At 39.6% G+C, this 16,712-nt stretch overlaps 1 protein-coding gene and 1 non-coding gene across 4 annotated transcripts; both read left to right on the top strand.

Annotated features, from left to right (window-relative positions):
• Positions 1–1,256: 1,256 nt before the first annotated feature.
• On the top strand, positions 1,257–14,127 carry RABGGTB (Rab geranylgeranyltransferase subunit beta). Of its 3 annotated transcripts, none has more exons than XM_054638414.2 (9): positions 1,257–1,396; positions 1,881–1,988; positions 2,968–3,165; positions 5,414–5,519; positions 6,930–6,982; positions 7,110–7,220; positions 10,240–10,365; positions 11,095–11,244; positions 13,136–14,127. In XM_054638414.2, exons 1-9 carry the CDS (start codon positions 1,394–1,396, stop codon positions 13,274–13,276), a joined length of 996 nt encoding a protein of 331 aa, XP_054494389.1. In that variant the 5' UTR covers positions 1,257–1,393; the 3' UTR covers positions 13,277–14,127. The 3 variants fall into 3 exon arrangements, with proteins under 3 accessions (XP_054494389.1, XP_077038787.1, XP_077038786.1); XM_077182672.1 differs by having other exon boundaries at positions 1,355–1,378; XM_077182671.1 differs by lacking the exons at positions 1,257–1,396; positions 1,881–1,988 and adding an exon at positions 2,194–2,399.
• Positions 2,148–2,230, top strand: LOC129124125 (small nucleolar RNA SNORD45). The gene has a single exon (XR_008534788.1). It is a non-coding gene; the product is annotated as a small nucleolar RNA SNORD45 (small nucleolar RNA).
• Positions 14,128–16,712: the final 2,585 nt, after the last annotated feature.

The raw sequence follows: 16,712 nt of genomic DNA on the forward strand, positions 1-16,712 counted from the left end.
CATCAATGCATATACTTAACTATGCTTGCAGCAAGAACAGCCAAGAAGAAGGAATTAGGAGATTTATTTTTTTTTTAACTTGGATAGACCTTTCTTGGCAATGCTGGCAGAATAGACATTCCCTGGAGTTCTTGGACAAATTACTGGATACGTGAGGCTATACTGCATCCAGTTCTAGGCTCCCCTGTGTAAGAAAGATGGGGACTTAAAGGAGGGAGTCTAGCACATGGCCACAAAAATATTAAGGACCTGAAGTATCTGTCATGTGAGAAGAGGCTAACTGTTTAGCCTGGACAAGAGAAAGCTTGGGTAATTTTATCTATGTGCATTAATTCTTGATAGGATGTAATGAAGAGGAGGGAGCCAGCCTCATAGTACCCATTAACAAGATAAGAAGCAATGGGGACAAATTAAAATACATGACATTCCACTGGAACACAACTTATTTTTTTACTGTGCAGGATGTCATATGCTGGCAGAGGTGGTGGAGTGTCCATTTGACACTCAAAACTCAACAGGCAGTGGTCTCGAATAACCTGCTCTAGCTAAAGCCTACTTGGTGTAGGTGGGTTGTGCTCCATGATTTCAAAAGGTATCTTCAAACCTCAATTAATCTATTAAGTAATTTCCAATTTCACTCCAAAATGTCCTTGCCTGTGTCTGGTATCTTTCATGTCTCATCTGAATTTACTGGATGGTACTAATACTATCATCAGGTATAAGCTCTGCAATCCTTATTTCTTGGGTAAGCTAGCTGGAAAATCAGTTCTTTAAAGAAAACATTTAGTCTCTGTACTGACTTTCCTCCAGGAAGAGTCATAATGCAACATCTTTGGTAAGTATTTGACATATGTAAGACCTTATTTTTGACTGTTCTATGCAACATTATACGTACTACAACTTCTTTGATGTTCCTGTCTCGTATAGTTCAGGGGGAATCAAGAGTTGGTAATCAGAAACAGAATCACCTAAGGCAGTTTTAATTAGGAAGCAAGAAAGACGGTTTTGAGCAAAAGGACAGTTATCTTTACCCATTTTACCTGCGACTAAATTCTTGGATTTGCTTTTTCATAGAGCTGAGGAAGGAAACCGAAGTTATTTCTAAACGCTGTCTTATTTGATGTGATGCAAGAAAGTGCACAGCTGGAGTTAGTGTACTTTAAACTACCTGTTTCAGAGTAGACTTTATCTGCGGCAAGCCAGAAGACCACAGCCGCCGCCGGGCGCCCGAAGGGCACAGCGCAGCCCCGCGGACCCGAAATGCGCAGTGCCGCTCGCTTCTGCGCAGCCACCGGCGGGCGGGGCCCGAGCGAGGCCGGGCGGGCGCAGCGAGGCCCCGCCGGCCACCGCCTTCCGCTTTGCCTCTTCCCCTTTTCCTGTGCGTACGGAGAACATGGTGGGTAGAGGGGTCGGTGTTGCGGTTCGTCTCGCCTGCGGGAACGCTTTGTTTTCTAGCGCGTGGCTGTATCGGCCCTGGAGAGACGCGAGTCGCACTGGGTCCGCTCGGGGGGACGGGAGTGGCGCTCGCCTTTCCAGCAAGCCCGGGAGCACGCGGGCTGGGCCGGGGCCGTGGGTGCGCGGGGCGGCACGGCTGGGCTCGGGGAAGGGCTCCTGCGTCCGGCACTTCAGGTTATTCTTGGCGAGTTGGTGTTATTTCTTAGCTTTATTGCAAGGTTCGGTTCGTAGCCTTTCCTGGGGAAGGGTTTAGCCAGGCTGAACAGTGATGGCGTGAGATGCGCAACCTGACCTCAAAATAGGCTCAAAATAGCTAGAGAGATGTTTTTTCCCAGAGTCACAATCACCGGTGTTGGTTATTTTATACCAAGTTGCTAAAACGTTTTGACCTGACATTTCAACTGACTTACTGGTGCTTTTTACAGGGGACACCGCAAAAGGATGTTATAATAAAACCCGATGCCCCAAGCACATTACTTTCAGAAAAACATGCGGACTATATAGCTTCATATGGAACAAAGAAAGATGATTATGTAGGTATCAGTTTGTTACAATACAACTGTGGTTTTGTTAACAGTAATAACCTTTATTTATTGGCTCAGAGCTAAGGGTTAGATGCATGTTAAAAAGCTAATTGTTTTTTGCCCTGCAATCCAAAGTATAAAGTAAAGGTGCCCTTGCTAATGTCTCTAGGTCTGTGATGAGTTTTGGCATGTATTATCTGACTATAAATTTGAAGATTATCATTTTAGCTCTATAATTACTCTGAGACCTGAGAAACAAGCTACTAGCTTCTTCATTCGCTAGAATGCACAAGTAGAGTTGTATTTGCATGTTACTCTTTTGATGGGACAACTTGCATCAATTTTACAGTCATAAGTGGTTGGATGTAGTCCACAACAATATGATTCCACTTCCAGCAAGTGAAAATTGTCAATAACTGCGTACGTGAAGAAAAGTTGTGGTTACCTTTACTGTTCACAAGAGCATGCCAAGCACTGTTGCTTTCAATTGTAGTGCATGTGAAAAAGTTTATGTAGTGCAGGTGATGTAATCAGTGTAAGAGAATTCAATATGAAATTTCACTCCCTAGTGTGACTTTAAATTGTGAGAGTTTTGGCACTTGGAAATAGACTTGCTATTTTTTGAGACTAGTTGGGCTGGCAATTTGAGGGCTTCTTTGAATGTCAGTAAGTGATCTGAAGTGAACTGGTGTGCAACTGTTTGTGGCTAATTTGACATTGAGCTTGATGGTTTGAACTAGAAAAATACAGGGAGGGAGGGAGTGTAGTACGTGTTGGTATCTACATGTGCATTTTCCCATATGTATGTGTATATACACATGTGCATGATCTACAGAATATCTTGTGAGTGGCTGATGTGTAGTTGCCAAATGGTTGGAAAACAGTTGACTAACTAGAAGCTATTTGTGAAAGTTAACTAACGTATTTTCATTACCCCACATTGATGGTGTGCTTATCTGATCAAGAACTAAAATAATGCACTGTTTAGGAATACTGTATGTCGGAGTATTTGAGGATGAGTGGTGTGTACTGGGGACTGACAGCAATGGATCTCATGGGGCAGCTGCACCGAATGAACAAAGAAGAAATTCTGTCATTCATCAAATCGTGTCAACATGAGTGTGGTGGAATAAGTGCCAGCATAGGTCATGATCCTCATCTTCTGTATACCCTCAGTGCTGTCCAGGTAAATGTAGGAGGGTAATTTTACAAAAAAGTGTTTGTGATTAAGATTTTGATTATTGCAGATTTATGAACCAGTTACTGTTGGAGGTCCATGACAAAAATTATTTCGGTATCTTAATAAAAAAGGAATCTAGTGGACAAAACTGTAGGATTTAGATGTATTACTTTCTAAAAATTGACATATTTGGGAATGTTTTAATGGTCAATTAATGGTTACTGCATTGTTGCCAGTTTAGTAAGTCTTGGAATACTCCTTAGCTACAGGTTTTGCTGGAGCATTTTATAGATAATTTTTGATTTTATAAATTCTTCTTAGTGTACGTTGAGATGACAGATAAGTATGACCAGATCAAGAGCAAAATTTTTTATTTTTATATGAGTTTTTTGGGGGTGTGTAACTTAAAAATTGTACTAGTCTGTTGAACATTTAATTTGTTTGGTGCATATGCTCCCCCTGATAAGAAGTAACTCTCAATCTTATTTTTTAACTGCAGCTATCTCCATTATAGACTTGTTTTCTCACTATTGCTCATGCCTTTATTTTGTTTTGTTTTTTGTTTTTGTTTGCTCTGCTGATGCAAACCATTTTGTGAAAAAGTACTGAAAAGGCTCAAACACTTCTGAACAATTAGCTTGATTGCTTGCAGGGTGTGTCTCTCATTCAGTCTTATGGATGAAGTATTTTAATGGCATTACAAAAAAAACCAAAATGGCATTCTTTTCTAGGCAGAAGCTATGCTGGATTTAAGATATTGGGTTTGAACCCCTTAGGTAGGACAGGATGCTCTAAGGTTGATCATTATTACCACTTTAGCACTAGAATTACTCTGAATACACTGTGAGAACCAGGACACTAAAGTTTTTCCAGGCTGTGATGTCCGAACTTTTCCAAACTGTCCAATCCAGCTCCTTTCACAAATTCCAATTCAGTATAAGGGGGTGTCCAATTTGAGGTTGTTACCTTACCTATTATATATGTTAGTTCTTAAATATGTACTTGATGTTACTAGGAGATATTTTCATGTTAACTAAATTGAGCTGTAGCTATCCAAACTGAAAAAGTGTTCACAAATGCTGATGTAAAGTTTTTGTGGTAAACCTAACCAGCTTATCTTAATGAGTATGCATGGTCTTAGTGAACAAACACCGTTAGTGCTGTCTACGTATCCAGGATGTTTAAAGGGTGACATCATATGTTCTTGTGATCTCACTTAATAGTAATTTGTTCAGGTTTGCATTTAGGGAGCATGTTGTGATTACATATTTTCTGTTGGAGTTGTAGGTTCTTTTTTTTGGAATTTTCCGTAAGACATATTTTATTTGACTTCAATTTTATCTAACAATTGAAAGATTGAAGCTAACTAGATTTTAAAGTCATAGTGTCTAGTGTTTTTCAGATTGGTACTATAATATTGCTTCGTTTCAGCTGGGTTTTTTTTCCATTTTGTGCTGTATAATAAATTCTTATTTACTGTCTTTACTGATTTGCAAGGTATGAGTAAAAACATGAAGTCAGATAGGGCTCAGGAACAGTACTGTTGTTTTCACATGATATTGTGTCATACAGATTTGTTGGTTTAAATCAGCGGTGGAAATTGGAAATTGGTTTGGAAAATTGTATTTCCTACTATAATCTTCATTTTTCTTCCAGAATATATTCACTATACAGTTGGTGTATAATCATACTGTTCATACTTAAATTATTGCATTTTGGTTCTATTTGTTAAATTTAAAATTTTAATTTAAATAAAATTCTAATAATTTGAAACAAGTTATTGTTGATAAGTTTGGACTGTAAGTGGAGTTAGTAACTTAACATACACATATCCAAGTAGTCGCAGTGCAAAACTACAAATTGGTGCATCTAAGATGTCATTGTACCATCCATAATCAAATATCTGTTCTACGTATTGCTAACATAAAATAAATAAACCTGGTTGTGCTTTTGAAAGGAGACCTCAACACTGGAAAGTAACAAACCATGATAGAGTTCAGTTTGAATTGTTTGTATCTCCCTTTGAGAATGTTTTAAAGGTTTTAGGCAAAGATAATCTGCAGTGCAGAGATTAACTACTAAAGTGGGAAAAACGTTTAATAAACCTTACCAAATAGTATTCAGAGTTAATTAAATCTGAGTTAATTTATAAATGTCTTTTATAAATCCATGATTTTTTTTTTGTTAAGATAAAAATTTTTAAAGTTGTTGCTCCTCTTTGATTATTACTGTGTCCTTTTTTTTTCCCTCCCAGATTCTTATTTTATATGATAGTCTCCATGTAGTTGATGTAAATAAAATTGTTGAATATATACAGAGCTTGCAGAAAGAAGATGGATCATTTGCTGGAGACGAATGGGGTAATTTTAGATCTTTTAAATGTAGTGTCTAGGTTGACTTGTGTAAGTCTGTAAACTTAAGTTTCCTTGGATGGTCTTTTTGCATATGTATTATATGGGAACACTTTTATTTTCTGAGTCATGGAAAAGAAGAGTTTGTGAAGGACAGAATTATGTTTCATTCCTTTTATAAATATTCTCAACTTCAGTTCCATTCTTGTATTAAGAATAAAGTGTCTTGACGAAGAAAACTTTTGGGCATTTTTAGCATAACAGTACTTTGAAATACTAGATACGCTCTTTCATAAAGGAATTTTATACTTGCTATTTGATGGTAGTTAGTAATGACATATCCATGTCAAATATGAAAGGATTTTTCACTTTGTGGGAGTGAGAAAAACTGGGTTTGTACTCATTAACTTCTCTTAATACTGATTTTGTTTCTGCTTATAAATTCTTTATGAACAAATACAAGATTTTTAAGCTGTGGCATAAATATTTAGTCACTCTCAAGGTATTTATCACCATGGACGACCTAAATTTTAAGAAAATCTATTGCGTATCATTCTTGTTCAGGTAAAATTCAGCAACTGAGATCTTAGCAGTATATGTATGCTACTGTAAAGGTAGACGATATGCTGTGCGCTAAATTGGTTCATAGTTTGCTGCGCCCTTTTTTGTTGAAGTATTCCGAGAGGCGCAGCTGAGGGAGTGTGATCCCTGATGTAGGATGGAGCAGCAGATAGTTGGTTTTTGTATTTCAGCTTGTGAATTTCTTAAGAACAGAAGTCTTGCAAAAGTTTGACCAAGAAACAGAATGTTTGCAGCTCAGTTAAATTTTAAATTGTGACTTCAAGTATTAATTACCTAGAGTTTGTGCTAAAAGAGTTATATTGGACTTGACAAACAATCATTCTGTTATAGGTGTAGGAGCTTAGGTTTTTCTTCCAGGTACAAATATGCAAACGAAGCCTTGTAACTTTAATTAGATTTCCCCTAAAACAAGAAATGGCTTCTACTTCTGGCTGGATTTAAGGCAAAGCAAGAGCTGTCCGATTATTTTTGCTTTATTTCCATTGCTCTGCAACTGTCTGTGGAGCACTGCAGAAAAACTCTAAAATTAAACAGCTGTTTGTAAATTACCGCTAGCTGAATTGATTTGGATATATAGCTGTCCAGCTCTAAAAGAGTTGTTGACTTTTATGCACAGTAAAACATACAGATCACTTAAATGGTAATGTATATTTTCTAAATTACTGGGGAAATAATTGGTAAGGTGGAAAATTAAATTGTATGGGGGGATTTTTTTAGCTGATTTTTGTTTTTTGATGTAGAACCTAGGATTTTAGCATTTTGTTTTGTATTTTCAGTAGTGGTTTAAATGTATGTTGAAAAAATAATTGATTTCATTCCTTATCCCCCACATTATAGGAGAAATAGATACAAGGTTCTCTTTCTGTGCTGCAGCAACTCTTGCACTTCTGGTAAGTCCTAAACCACCACTTGCATAAGTAGAGAATCAATTGGTACTGCCCTTTGGTACTGCTGAAGATTCTGCAGAAGATCAGCTTGATAGGAGATCAAGTGCATTAGTTATTTTCTGACTTGCAGGGAAAGCTGGATGCTATTGATGTGGGAAAAGCAGTTGAATTCGTTTTGTCCTGTATGAACTTCGATGGAGGATTTGGTTGTAGACCAGGTTCCGAATCACATGCAGGACAGGTGAGTTTCTCTTTATATGGAAATACTTTAAATTAGCAAGCATCACATACTGCCTATAAATGTTTCTTTACAACATGTATCAGTGATGACAATGGATGTACCTCTTGTTTCCCAAATGCCTGATTCTAGTGTCTTAGTTAAAATAATGAACAGATAAGTAACCTAATCTGGGAAGGTGAGTCAAGACTTGAGAGTTTAGGTAGGAAAAAAGACAGTAATAGAACAGCTTTTAGGACTGTATTTGAGTCTTCACATAGTGATTTTGAAATTGCTAGCATGAGGATTTTTAGAGAATTTGAAATGGCTATCAATGGAGACCGTGAACAAGATTTATCACTTGTTTCTGGCAGAAGTCATAATGAGACATAAACATTAATTGTATAGTCTGTCTGAAATTTATCAGCCAATGAACCCAAATAAAAACCAGACATGAATCCTGTCAAGAATGACTTAATTTTTTGAGGAAAGTCAGTTTTTAGATTACATACCTAACTTAGTAATGGGCATATTTCTCAGCTAGAATCACTAGTGTTACACACTGTTACTGGTGACAGTGAATTCTGAAAATAGCTCAATAAAACGTACTTGAGAAGAAAATGCAGTAGTATAATTAGAAAAAATTAAGGGATCTCACAAGGAAGACAATCTAAATAACTTCTTTCAACAGGAAATTTACATAATGGAAATAATTTTAAATTTAAATTTACCTTTCCTAATTTTTTTTCATGGAAAAGTTTAGTGCACTTAACCTGAATATGTGAAAAAAATCAACTTTTAATTCTGTTGTAGTTACCTGTTAATTTTGCATAATTAGGGTGAGTAATACCATAGCTAGGATTCACCTCATCACATGAAAATATTAAAGGCATTTTGTTGACAAGTGTTGGGTTTCCTGCCCCTTCTTTATTTAAAATCAGGGAAAAAAAGTTAAATCTGTTACATGTAATTGCCATATAGTTCTAATGTACAGTAGCATTGCCCATACAGTCTAAATGGCTGGACCATGTTCTAGTGTTCGAGGAAGTCAGTTCCATAGCTGAAGCCATTCTGCTTGCAGCTGGCATTTTCTGTGAGGATTAGATCTATTGTGCTTATTCACATACTCCTTAAAAAGCTCTCTCTTTCATCTCCATGAAAGTTCAGTATTTTTCTGGGAATGTTGCCAAACCTGATCTCCTTTTATGAGTGGGTGACCTGCCTAGGAGATGAGAGAAAGGCATCCCACAGAATGCTCCTGGAGGGGCTGCAGCCTATGGTTTGGACAAGGTGCAGTCTTGGCTGCATGGCTGGACCCAGAGAGTATTGGGGAATGATGTTAAATCCAGTTAGTGAAGGGTCACAAATGGGATTCTCCAGGGCTCAGTTTTGGGACCAGTCCTTTTTGATATCCTCATCATGTGGTCTGGACAAAGGAATCAAGGGCATCCTCAGTAAGTCACAGGAAGGACCAGTTTGTGTGGGAGTTTTGATTCATGGGCAGAAGGCTCTGCAAAGCCTAGATCCATGGGCAAAGGCCAACTATGTGATATCCAACAAGGCCAAGTGCCGGGTCCTGCACTTGTGTCACAACAGCCCTGTGGAATGCTCCAGGTTTGGGCAAGAGTGGCTGGAAGGCTGCCCAGCAGGAAAGGACTCAGGGGTGCTGGTCGACAGGAGCTGTATATCAGCCCAGGTGTGCGCAGGTGGGCAAGAAGGCCATTGGCACCTGTACCAGCCACAGTGTGGTCACTGCACCAAGGCAGTTGGTGTCCCTTGTTCTGGCACTGCTGGGGCGCCTCCAATCCTGCAGGCAGTTTTGAGCCCATCACTTCCAAAAGGACATTATGGTGCTGGAGCATGTCTAGAGAAGGGTAATAGAGCTGGAGAAGGGTCTGGAACATAAGGCCTGTGAGCAGCAGCTGAGGGTACTGGAATGTTTAGTCAGGAGAAACTACCTGAAAGGAGGTTGTGGCAAGGTGGGGGGTCGGCCTCTTCTCACAGTCATTTAGTTACAGGACAAGGGAGAATGACCTCAAGTTGCACTGCAGGAGATTCAGGTTGCATATTAGGAAGAATTTCTTCACTGAAGGAGTGGTTAAGCATTGGAGCAGACTCCCTAAGAAAGTGGTGGAGTCTCCATCTCTGGAAGCGTTCAAAAAATGAGTAGATGTGGCACTTCCTGATTCAGTGTAGTGTTATTTGGTGGTATTCAGTTAAAGGTTGGACTTGATGATTTTAGAGGCCTTTTCCAGCCTTAATGATTCTATGATTCTTGGCTTTTTGTGCTTCGCTGCTTTCTTAGTGACTGCATAAAATGTGACCAGAGTATGCTGTTGCATCGTAAATGTATCTCCGCGGAAAAAATTATTTATTTTAAAATTATTATTAAAAGGGGATTAAATCAAAATTAATACAATTAATTTTATCAATTAATTCTATTAACTAATTAATTTAGGGGATTAATAAAATTAAAAGGGGATTAATCAATGCAGATACATTACATGGCACTTTGAAAGTTAGTGTGACCGAACACATAGGGAATCGCCAAGACAGTTAATGATCTGAGTTAGCCTGTTTCTGTTAGGGAGTTCATTTGGTCTTTTGTTTACTGTTTGCAAGCATTAGGGTAAAAGGCAGGTACAGGAACAAACCATAGACTGGATGCAAAATTTTTATAAAGGCCATATCCAGCCTGCAGAAGTTGGTTTGACTACTCTGGCTTGAGAGTCTGTGTTTTTAAAATAAAATTATATGGCTCTCTCAGGATCTCCTAGGATTATGTTCCAAACCTTGCATTACTGTCTTATATTAGTGAAGTATTACAAATTGTGCTACTGGTACCTTTTTACAAAAGGAACTATAACAATAACATGGTTTTCTAAAGGAAAAGTCTTTGAAACTAAAAGTTGAAATGTGTGTGAGCTTATGTTGCATTGTTTATATGACTGTATTGTTGCTTTGTTTGCTATCTTCCTGCATTTAGTCTGCTAAACTATATTTAGTTATTAAATACACAAAAAATTTATGTCTGTAATTTTAGATCTATTGTTGCACAGGATTTCTGGCTATAACAGACCAGTTGCATCAAGTAAATGTTGACTTGCTGGGTTGGTGGCTTTGTGAACGTCAGTTACCTTCTGGAGGTCTCAACGGACGACCAGAGAAGGTATTTCGTGGCTGCTTTTCTTTGTTCAAACCTCAACAGAGATTGCTTTTTCTGAAGCTGAACTACTGCAAAATGTTATGACTTCTATAAAACATTTAGTAAACTTTTCAAAGAAGTCAGGCCTTCATCCTGATTCTGTCTTTTGTTACTAACACCTGTTATGCAGGCCTTAGCTATGCTTCATTTGAGTCCTCAGTACAGCAAAGTACACATGCTGAAGGATGTCTTGCATCTTTATAGGATTTGTAGAAAAATTGCTGTTCTACTGGATGTAAATCCTGAGTGTCATAGTGTTTCACATCACACTAGAGATTTGTGTAACCTAGAATAATCTCTGGCAAATAGATAATCATCCAACAGATTCCCCTGCTTCCCCCCTTGCCCCCAAAATACAAATAGTTGATATGAACTTCTCTGTATTTCCTCTTCAAAGAAGTGCTGTGGTTTTTCAGCCTCTCTCACAGAAGGTGAAGTCTTTAAAAATCACATTCTTGTGGTCTTGTTTCTTGAAGAAGTTTGAAAAAGATAGTTTCCTTTCCTGAAAACAGAAGTCCGCTGAAAAGAGACTCTGTCAAGAAATTCTTTTACTCCAAAGACACTCTTAAGTGTTATGTCTCCGCAAGAGTATTATGATAGCACACCCCTGATAATGTGCAGAATTACCAGTAAAATTTGCAACATTATGTTTAAAACCCAGGCAAATATTTAATCTGTTTCTCTGCTTGCCAGTTACCTGATGTATGTTATTCATGGTGGGTGCTAGCTTCTTTGAAGATGATTGGTAGGATACAGTGGATTGACAGAGAGAAACTGCGCTGCTTTATTTTGGCGTGCCAGGATGAGGAGTCTGGAGGATTTGCTGACAGACCAGGAGATATGGTAAGTGATATTTTTTCTAAATAAAATACACATGAAAATTTCAACTGGAAATATCAACTTTTGTTTGAGTGTAACTCAACTCATGGTCTAGGTCGGTTTTGCAGAGGCTGCAGTTTACTCTGAAGGAAGAATAGTGTAGAATTGCCATTGAAGGCCTGCTTGGGGAGTGCATTCTTTATAATGCACATGCATCCCCCAGTGAAGTCAGTTGCCATTCCTCACAAAATCTGGTTTGGTCCCCCATAACACACTCAACACAAACCATTTCTCACAAGACCATTTGGAAGATGTGTGTAAAAACGCTCTGTTTGGTGGTGGGTTTGCCCCGGTGCGTGTGTGGGTTCTTTGGGTTTATTATTTTGTTTTGTGAAATGGTCTGCAAGCTAAAGTTTGGTGTAGGTTAAATAGTCTTCAACTCTCTTGGTGGTTTTGTGTGATCTAATTAAATCAAGAATCCCTATACACTAACTTTCATTCTTTGCTAGCCCAGCCACTGAATAAATCATGTAGCTGACATTTGTCTAGCTGAGGGAGGAAGAAGCTTTTGTGATAACATCGTCAAGAGGCTGGTGCTATAGATTTTTTGCTTGTTGAGAAAGCAGTTAAAATTTAGCCAGTCTGTTCTCTTTGGTTTTAAGTGGAAGTAACTGATATTGTCCCAGTGAAATGGCAAATAAAGTTTTTATCTTTCAAGAGTGCTGGACAGATAAAATAAAAAGTATTGTGAGACTTCATTCCTTTTGAACACTTGGCTTATTTGTTAATGGTCTGGAAAGGCATCGGCTGTTTTTATTGCAGCTGCCCATATCTGCTCCCTTCTCCACAAATGCATTAAAAAATAAAGTAACTTTTTATTTTTTTGCAAGCAACTACTTTATTCCCAGTTGGGGGAGAAATCTGTTAACTCCGATCTGTCATTTGGAAAGTGTTTTTTTTGTTCTTAAAATAGGAAGAGTTTTGTATTTCTAAGGAGCTTACAGGAAGACCTTTTCTATTTTCAGAATTCTTGAAGAAAAGCCCAGAACTTGAAGTTTAAATACTTTTCTATCTTTGAGTAATGAAATATTTGTATCTTCTTGGAAGAGCCTTTACTCTATAACTAAGGAGAGCACCTTTGGGACAGCTTTTCTATGTTACATTAGCAGTCATTTAATATTATTTTTACCTGTCTTTGATTGCTGAAGTGTAGAAATTTCTACTCCTGTAGAAATGTTGGCCTCCCAGGTTTTTGCTTTATTCTTGCAGAAACTCAGTCCTAACAGACCTTGTTGTTTTGGGGTATTTTGTGTTTGGGTTGTTTTTTCCTTTGTTTGTTTTGTAGGGGGGAGAAGGGGTGGTGGTCATGTGGTTTAAGAGTAGAGGTTTGGGGGGGGGGGGGGGGTTGTTCTCATTTATAGTTCTGGGAGGTTTTCTAGCAGAATAGGTTGCTTCCCTCTCAAGGTTTTACACCTCAGCTCTGTATTTGGAGACCAGTAAAGAGCATTATGATGTTTCTGAAGAACAAATGGGGAATTTATGGAAGTGGTACCTGTAGATGATCCAGTTTACTTTTAAAATGCTAATTATCTTTGCTTCTACCACCCTGTGATATTGCATGCCTAATAGACAAATGTGAGTGCTTTCTGTCTAACTTGGAGTAGAAAATCATCTTAGCAGCAGATAATTGACAAGCATGCCTGTGTAAATCATAGTATTGTAAATGCCTGCTATGGAAATTTCTTGCCTGTCAACACATGTTAGCACAAATGAAAATTTATTCAGTTGTATTGTCTTCCCCAGAGAAGCCATGGAGATTTTCTGTTCTCTTGCTGGCAAATGAAAATTTCATTCCATACAAGTGAAAAAACAGTTGACTTTTGGAAACAGACACAAGCTTTCTTTTTTCTTCCAGGTGGATCCATTTCACACCTTATTTGGTATTGCTGGACTATCTTTATTGGGAGAAGAACAAATTAAGGCTGTCAATCCTGTCTTTTGTATGCCAGAAGACGTCCTTCGAAGAATAAACGTACAGCCTGAGCTTGTAAGCTAAGCCTTGTAAAAGACAAAAGCTTTGTACGACCAATTGCTTTTTGGTTTTACTGATTTATAATCTCATCTGTGAAACTGTCATCATATTCTTCTTTCAGATGTGTTTACATTATGGAAGTAAAGCAATAGCTTTGCTGTGGACTTTATCACTTTATAAATTGTTTCAGAACAGGCTGGTTCTCTTAATCTGAGTGTAACATGTTATTTTGTTGTATTCTAAGATGTGTAGAAACATTTCAAAACTGTATCTAAATTTATGGGCCTTGGCTCTTTTTTTTTAATATAATTTTCAAATCAGAGCTTGACAGTGTGAATGCTTAACTTTTCTATTCCTGTAATATCAACCATGCTAGTACTGATGTTCATACAGGCCTCTTTTGATGGTGGATCATGCAAAGCACTTTAAAAAAACAAAAAAAAAAGCCCAAAACAAACAAACCAATAAAATCCTACCTGAGGCCTGCACTTAATACCACACTTACATATTTAATTATTCACATTTGCCATCACTTTTCTATACTGAGAAACAGCTGCTTCTTCTCCCAGTATTTGATACTAGTAGTACCATAATTATGGTTCTTTTAAATATACAAATGTCTTCATTTATTGATCAGTCCCTTAGACAAAATTCCACTGATACTTGCGATACAGCACACCTTGAGTACGTAGAGTGAAACTTGCTAACATTAAACATTCTAGAGAAGGTCCCTGTTGGATGGTGACTTGTAATTGAACATAGAGTTGATGCTAAATCTCTTGCTGGGTTGAAATCCTGATTTTGTAGCTCTTAAGACATTAATTGTCAACACTTGATTTTGGTGTAGTTGAAAATAAAATAAGCTGTGGAAAACACTTGTTGTCTGAAGGGTGAAATCCTCTTTGTCTTCATAGAAGTGTTAAAATTGCCTCTTAATTGACATTCCACACATCCTAGCTGAATGACATTCCACTTGTAATATACAGTAAAAGGTAATTGGGAAGGGCAGGAAGTCTTTTGATAATCTCTATACTTATGTTTAAATAAGGCCTAAAGTTGTTTCACCAGTACTTCACTCTGCAGAGATAGCCACCCAAGATTTGGCCTGCACAGTTTTCATACTAGCAGAACTGTATATTGAGTTGTAGTCATTTAAAATAAAAACCCAAACTCACTGAATAGAAAATATTGCCTTGGGCTACAATATTGGGAATTAATTTGTGAGCAGACGTGAGCTCTGCTGTCCCTTTGGACTGAGAAAGACAGAGTTTTTTTCCCAAGTTCCTTTTGAACCTGTCCTGCACCTGTTACAAGTCCTCACTCTCCTGCAATTTTGTGGGTCAGTCACATGTAAAACAGCACAACTGGCTGGCATGCTTTGCTCATGAGGGGAGACAAGAGAAGAATCCCTCTGCTCACACCAAACCTGCAGCTGCCAAACCTTACCAAAGCACCTGAGGAGCCCCCAGGGATTGAGGGTACAGAAGGGAGGTGATGGAGGACAGCACAGCAGGCAGCCTGCCCCCCATCTGGCTGTGAAGAAGGCAGGGCTGGGAACTGTCAGCAACATCCCACCAGGTCTGGCTCATGGTGCCACCCTGAGGGCTTCCCCTGCCTTTGGGCAGTCCCAGCTGCTGCAGCTCACGGGACAGAGACTCAGTGTCTATACTGTGCTTGGCTGCACTAGAGAGGATGAAGCTTAGGACAGCAATGGTTGCCTTCACATCCCCTGACTGCAGATGGGAGGGAGGGTGAGCTCTGTCACCTTGGGAAGGCATCTGCAGATTCATTGCTGCCCATCTCTGGAGCATGGCTCCATCGGGGGGTCGTAGTAAGGACAGCAGTGCTGACCTAACTTTGCACCTGAGGTCAGCTTCAGGATCTTGTCATACTGTGGGAGAGCAGAGCTTCACAGTAAACACCAGCTAACATACTCGCTACCAGTGTTAACGCTAACAATTCTTACCTAAATATTAATACTAATAACACTTACTATGCATATTATTAATGCTAGTAGAGGCTGGTAGCATTCTTAATGCTGAGGCTTGCATGAAGAACACAAAATAAATTAATGATGCTGATTCTGCTATTGTGGTGTTGAACTACTTGGCCTCCACTGCGGTAGCCCCACACTTACGTCGATGGCCTCCCCCAGCACGTCCCGAAGCACTGGGATGCAGATCAGCTTAAGCTTCACTGATGTGATAAACAGAGTTCACTCTGTAAAATTTTTAAAAGTTTAATGAAGGATAAAAGGACAAAATAATCCAGCACTGGGATGCTTTTAGCACACAGCCACAGAGCACAGAGGTAGCATAAAATCGTGTTCACTATATAATGTTACATTGCTGAGGTTACATGCATATTCATTAGCTTACACATTATTCAAACATTCCTTTGAGTTTTTGATGTTGCAGGAACTCTCTTGTTTGGTTTTAACCGCTGACTTGTCTGCAGAACATTCTGTAAATTAGATCTACATATTTTATTTCTTCCTGTAGTTTTATCCTGTTGCTTCACACTCCCTGATAACACCGATAAGAGTCGATAAATCCTTCCTGGATGCTTAAGCTCTTTTTGTCACTGTTATCACTTGGTAAGGGCAGTCTCGAGTTATAAGAAACAGAATAATTGCTTTACACCATTTTCTGAGTTAGTTACATAGCAGTGTTTTAGTTTCTATTTTAACATTTTGCTAAAGCCTACGATATAATATATTTATCACACTACTATTCCTATGAAATATACAGTGCATACATAAACTGGCATATGACACTATACAAAGCAGTTAAAAGTAAGTATAAGTTGTACCATATCAGAATACTTGTGATGCAAAAAGCTAATCTATGAATGTGAAAGCCAATATTGTTTTATCATCTATAACATCCGACGACTGTGGGGGAAAACGAGGGTGAGCAGCGGGCCCGCAGCAGGCAGAGGGCGCGCAGGGGGACGCGGGGCACTTAACTTTGGCCAGGGTGCTGATCTCGGCCAGTCGGGGCAGGCCACGTCTCCGCAGAAGCGGAAGGAGTGCGGGAGAAGAGGCGCCCAGAGCCCGCAGCGGGCTCTGCACGCCCTCCCCGCTCCCGAGCCCCCTCCTCACCTTGTCGCCGCCGCTCCCTGGTCCGCGCTGCTGTCGCAGAGTCCGCCTTTACGACCCGGAACCACTCCCGGGCTACACCCCTCCCCGCCCCGAGGGGCTCTGCGGGGGTCTTTTCGCCGGGACCTGGGCACGAGAGAGGGCCGGAGGAGGGGACAGGGGGCGATTTCGCGAGCGGGACCCCCGGGCGCCCGCGGACCCTTCGGGCAGCCCAGGCTCCGCCCCACGCTACCCCGGGCCGCAGCCTGACGGCTCCCAAGCCTGCCAATCCCGGCCCGCCTTTCTCCGCCCGCCCTGTCCAATCACAGCCGCCCTTTCAATCCGGGCGCGGTCCCGCCAATCTCAGCCCGCTCAGTCGCG

This window comes from Agelaius phoeniceus, chromosome 8 (assembly GCF_051311805.1).
Source record: "Agelaius phoeniceus isolate bAgePho1 chromosome 8, bAgePho1.hap1, whole genome shotgun sequence".
NCBI lineage: Eukaryota > Metazoa > Chordata > Aves > Passeriformes > Icteridae > Agelaius > Agelaius phoeniceus.